The sequence below is a fragment of the Oncorhynchus tshawytscha genome, linkage group LG10 (genome assembly GCF_018296145.1).
Source record: "Oncorhynchus tshawytscha isolate Ot180627B linkage group LG10, Otsh_v2.0, whole genome shotgun sequence".
Lineage (NCBI taxonomy): Eukaryota > Metazoa > Chordata > Actinopteri > Salmoniformes > Salmonidae > Oncorhynchus > Oncorhynchus tshawytscha.
This window is the reverse complement of record NC_056438.1, coordinates 17687829-17693828: the sequence shown is the minus strand read 5'-3', so window position 1 is coordinate 17693828 and position 6000 is coordinate 17687829. Positions and strand designations below refer to the sequence as shown.

Genomic DNA, 6000 nt, shown 5'->3' with positions numbered 1-6000 from the left:
AAAACAAATGCTGCTACCCCCTTTGTGTAGGTGTGTGTGAGGAAATTAACATAAATAAAAGCCTATTCTACTATATTTCTATTGTCTCACTACTATTATTTCATAAATTACAGCATGCAAGGAAAACCAACAGGTAATTGCAGCACATTCACTTCTGATAATGTATTTGATTAATTTATCTCTCAGTCCCTCTCTGTGGGAAGCATAGCGGCACAAAAAGTTGCTGCAATTCCACCTCCGAACAGAACTGGCGCTGTACCCTCAGCCGCACACTGGATCCTTGAGGGGAGGAACTGACCATCCATCAGTTAGCTAAATTATTTCCAAGCGTAGAACTCACTGTCACTTTTGTTTTTTCATATGTATGTGTTTTATTTTACATGAAACGAGATGTGGTTTATTTATTTACTAAGTTGGCTGTCGTTGGTGATACAAATATCTTTCGTCACATTAGCAATTGGTGAGTTTACTTGTAACGTTACATTGTTGAAGTCGTTAGCTTCGCCACATTGCCTTTATTTTCCCACTCGCCTTGTATTGATACCTGTCACTTTGACCTCGGGTCGGAGTGACAAACAATCGACAATGTAGCGGAAGAATTTATTCAACTGACTTGCTAGGATAACATTAACCTTGTAGCTAGCAATGCACAGTGTGGCAAATTCCCATAGTTAGTTTGCTATCGAGCTAAAAGCCAACTCAATCAGGTAACTAGCTAACGTTAGCTATGGTTCATGTTCAAGAGAGTTTAAGCGAATCGACTTATACTTTTCACGTGAAACGTTAGTAACCAATCATTTGACATTAAACTAGCCAACAAGTCGTTGCCTATGTAACGTTAACCACTCATCTCGTCTTGCCTCAACCGTTTCATCCACCCTGCAACTTGTGACAAAGCTAACTAGTTATTGTTAGCTTGCTACCGAAATAGCTAACACCTGTACATTGTCATTGGGCCAGTTCATTTTGCAAGGGCCGGTGCCCCGGGCGGGTGGAGACTAATGGAATAGTCTACAATTCGAAACTCCGCCGACCTGGGACACTGGGCCATGTAAAACAAACTAGTGCTAGTGGCCCATGTTGTTGTTATGCAAGTGGCTAATTGTATTAGCTAACTATCTTTTACCACTGTTTACAAAAGTACTGTACCGTTACTGTATAGCCAATGAACTTTACAGAAAATCTATAGCTGGAGAGGACTATCTAGCACGCAACTGTTGCCCTGTCCTGTCCACGTTGGCACTTTCAGAAACTCATGATGTCATCTCACCTGGCAACGTTTAACCTCTGCCAGCTCGAGCATGCGTACCTGTGGAGGATGGGTTGCAACATTCCATTGCGTCTTGGGCCGAGTCATCAATGATTTATCTACTCAATAAAAAAAAAAACACATGCTGCCTATATCTCCAAATAAGTTATAAACTACTGTACAATAAGCTATGGGAGATGCCTGGTTTATACCCTTAAAAAAAGTCTAATAGGCTATTAGGCTTAGCTTTGCAGATGGCTTTCTACATTATTTTTTTCCCCCTGCGCTCCATAAATATGGGTCTCTAAGCTTAGATAATACTAGTTTCAAAGCGATAGTCAGTGAACCTTGTTTTGTTACATAGGCATAAATATCTCCTAAAATCCAATCTTGTTTGACAGTTAATACGTATTATGACAATGTCTATTTAGCAACTCATCAGCATATTTACTAATAACTAGTAAATTAAGATAGTCCATGTGGATGTAATGCTCTTTTTTTGGTTGTCTCTGGTACATTCTAATAATGCCTTCGTTCCATCTGAAATCCACAGCAAAATTGAATACTTTTGAGTATTTACCTCCCAGATTGGACAAATGTGGTCTGATATTGGGTTACAATCTAAATGACTGAAAATGTATGAATTCAGAAAGGGAACATTCAACTTTTATTTAAAAAAAACATTTAACCTGTCTTCTCTTGAGATAAAATCATTTTACTGCAAGATATGAATAGACACACTTGTTTGTTCTTCAAATGATGTATTTTATTAACTGAAATGAAATAAATAGCCCAAATTATCTTGAAAGAATACACTACCAGTCAAAAGAACAAAACTATCAAATAACACATGGAATCATGTAGTAACCACACTTTTGGCACACTCTTGGCATTCTCTCAACCAGCTTCATGAGGTAGTTACCTGGAATGCATTTCAGTTAACAGGTGTGCCTTAAAAGTTAATTTGTGGAATTTCTTTCCTTCGTAATGTGTTTGAGACAATCAATTCTGTTGTGACACAGTAGGGTTGGAATACAGAAGATAGCCCTATTTGGTAAAATACCAAGTCCATATTATGGCAAGAACAGCTCAAATAAGCAAAGAGAAATTAAAATCAAATCTTGTTTGTCACGTGCTGAATACAACGGATGTAGACCTTAGTGAAATGCTTACTACAAGCCCTTAACCAACAACGCAGTTTGAAGAAAAATACGTGTTAAGTAAAAAATAGGAAATAAAACTATATGCAAATAGTCTAACCATTGATTAGCTGTTCAGGAGTTTTATGGCTTGGGGTAGAAGCTGTTGAGAAGCCTCTTGGACCCAGACTTAGCTCCGGTACCACTTGCTGTGCGGTTGCAGAGAGAACAGTCTATGACTAGGGTGGCTGGAGTCTGACAATTTTTGGAACCTTCCTCTGACACCGCCTGGTATTGAGGTCCTGGTTGGCAGTAAGCTTGGCCCCAGTGATGTACTGCCCTCTGTAGTGCCTTGCGGTCGGAGGCCGAGCCGTTGCCATACCAGGCAGTGATGCAACCAGTTTCATGCTCTCGATGGCCGCTCTCAGAACCTTCTGAGGACCCATGCCAAATCTTTTCAGTCTCCAGAGGGGGAATAGGTTTTGTCGTGCCCTTTTCAAGACTGTCTTGGTGTGCTTTGACCATGATACTTTGTTGGTGATGTGGACACCAAGGAACTTGAAGCTCTCAACCTGCTCCACTACAGCCCTGTCGATCAGAACGGTCATCCTTTTCGTCCAAAATCATCTCCTTTCTCTTGATCACGTTGAGGGAGAGGTTGTTGTCCTGTTACCACATGGCCATGTCTCGGTCTAAAGGGAGGAGGTCATTCTACTTTTTTTTTTGTGTGTGTTTTTTTTGTTGTTGAATTTTAGCCCTTTTTGTCCCCAATTTCGTGGTATCCAATTGTTTTAGTAGCTACTATCTTGTCTCATCGCTGCAACTCCCGTACGGGCTCGGGAGAGACGAAGGTTGAAAGTCATGCGTCCTCCGATACACAACCCAACCAAGCCGCACTGCTTCTTAACACAGCGCGCATCCAACCCGGAAGCCAGCTGCACCAATGTGTCGGAGGAAACACTGTGCACCTGGCAACCTTGGTTAGCGCGCACTGTGCCCGGCCCGCCACAGGTGTCGCTGGTGCGCAATGAGACAAGGACCTCCCTACCGGCCAACCCCTCCCTAACCCGGATGACGCTAGGCCAATTGTGCGTCGCCCCACGGACCTCCCGGTCGCGGCCGGTTACGACAGAGCCTGGGTGCGAACCCAGAGTCTCTGATGGCACAGCTGGTGCTGCAGTACAGCGCCCTTAACCACTGCGCCACCCGGGAGGCGGGAGGCGGGAGGCGGGAGGCGGGAGGAGGTCATTCTCATCGTTGTCTGTGATCAGGCCTTCCACTGTTGTGTCATCAGCAAACTTAATGATGATGTTGGAGTCGTGCCTGCCCATGCAATCATGAGTGAACAGGGAGTACAGGAGGGGACTGTTGGATCAGCATGGCGGATGTGTTATTACCTACCCGTACCACCTGGGGGCAGCCCGTCTGAAAGTCCAGGATCCAGTTGCAGAGAGAGGTATTTAGTCCCAGGGTCCTTAGCATAGTGATGAGCTTTGAGGGCACAATGGTGTTGAACGCTGAGCTGTAGTCAATGAATAGCATTCTCACATAGGTGTGCCTTTTTTCCAGGTGGGAAAGGGCAGTGTGGAGTGCAATAGAGATTGCATCATCTGTGGATCTGTTGGAGCGGTATGCAAATTGGAGTGAGTCTAGGGTTTCTAGGATAATGGTGTTGTGGGCCATTACCAGCCTTTCAAATCACTTCATGGCTACAGACGTGAGTGTTTATGGGTCGGTAGTCATTTCGGCAGGTTACCTTAGTGTCCTTGGACACATGGTGGTCTGCTTGAAACATGATGGTATTACAGACTCGGACAGGGATAGGTTGAAAATGTCAGTGAAGGCACTTGCCAGTTGGTCAGCGCATGCTCGGAGTACATGTCCTGGTAATCCATCTGGCCCGCGGGCCTTGTGAATGTTGACCTGTTTAAAGATCTTACTCACATCGGCTGCGGAGAGCGTGATCACACAGTCATCCGGAACAGCTGGTGCTCTCATGCATGTTTCAGTGTTACTTGGATTGAAGCGAGCCTAGAAGTAAATGAGCTTGTCTGGTAGGTTCGGGTCACTGGGCAGCTCTCGGTTGTGCTTTCCGTTGTAGTCTGTAATAGTTTGCAAGCCCTGCCACATCCAACGAGCGTCTGAGCTGGTGTAGTATGATTCCACCTTAGTCCTGTATTGATGCTTTGCCTGTTTGATGGTTCGTCAGAGGGCATAGCAGGATTTCTTATAAGCTTCCAGGTTAGTGTCCCGCGCCTTGAAAGTGTTAGCTCTACTCTTTTAGCTCAATGCGGACGTCGCCTGTAATCCTTGGCTTCTGGTTGGGGTATGTACGTACAGTCACTGTGGGGACGATGTCTTTGATGCACTTATTGATGAAGCCAATGGCTGATGTGGTGTCCTCCTCAATGCCATCAGAAGAACCCTGGAACATATTGCAGTTTGTGCTAGCAAAACAGTCCAGTTGCTTAGCATCTTCTTCATCTGACCACTTTTTTGTGCTTCCTGCTTTAGTTTTTGCTTGTAAGCAGGAGTCAGTAGGATAGAATTATGGTCAGATTTTCCAAATGGAAGGAGAGCTTTGTATGCTTGCGTCTCTGTGTGTGGAGTAAAGGTGGTCTGGAGTTTTTTCCCCTCTGGTTGCACATTTACATGCTGGTAGAAATGAGGTAAAACAGATTTAAGTTTCCCTGCATTTAAGTCCCCTGCCACTAGGAGCGCCGCCTCTGGATGAGCGTTTTCCTGTTTGTTTATGGCCGTATATAGCTCATTGAGTGTTGCCTTAGTGCCAGCATTGGTTTGTGGTGGTAAATAGGCAGCTACGAAGAATATATATGAAATCTCTCGAGACTTCCTTTGATATCGTGCACCAGTTGTTGTTTACAAATATACATAGTCCGGCACCCCTTGTCTTACCAGAGGCTACTTTTCTATCCTGTCCATACAGTGTATAGCCAGCCAGCTGTATTTTATTCATGTGGTTGTTCAGCCATGACTCGGTGAAACATAAGATATTAGTTTAAGGCTTCAAGCTTCCTTTTAACCTGTTAGGGCAAGGTGAGACGTCTGCGTCTCACATAGCCTACAGGAAATGGAAATGCGCAACGCCAAATGCTAATAGTACTCGCTAAAACTCAAACTTTCATTAAAACACACATGCAGGGTACTCAATTAAAGCTACACTCGTTGTGAATCTAGCCAACATGTCAGATTTGTAAAATGCTTTTCGGCGAAAGTATGAGAAGCTATTATCTGATAGCATGCACCCCCCGCAATAGCGGAAAAAGACGTAAACAAAGGAATTAGCGTAGCCGGCGCTACACAAAACGCAGGAATAAAATATAAAACATTCATTACCTTTGACGAGCTTCTTTGTTGGCACTCCTATATGTCCCATAAACATCACAATTGGGTCTTTTTTTCGATTAAATCCGTCCATGTATACCCAAAATGTCCATTTATGAAGCGAGTCTGATCCAGGAAAAAGCAGCTTTACAAAACGCTACGTCATTTTTTTAAATTAAAAATGTTGCCGATAAACTTTGACAAAACACTTCAAACTACTTTTGTAAGCCAACTTTAGGTATTAGTACACGTTAATAATCGATCAAA

General features: G+C 43.7%; 1 protein-coding gene across 1 annotated transcript in view; it reads left to right on the top strand.

Annotated features, from left to right (window-relative positions):
* Nucleotides 1-266: 266 nt before the first annotated feature.
* The window catches only part of LOC112259891 (protein TEX261), a 28684-nt gene continuing 22950 nt past the window's right edge, over nucleotides 267-6000 (top strand). Inside the window, exon 1 of the mRNA XM_024434570.2 lies at nucleotides 267-460. Within this exon, the coding sequence (XP_024290338.1) occupies nucleotides 391-460 (70 nt within the window). The 5' untranslated portion in view covers nucleotides 267-390. The remainder of the gene's footprint in view (nucleotides 461-6000) is intronic.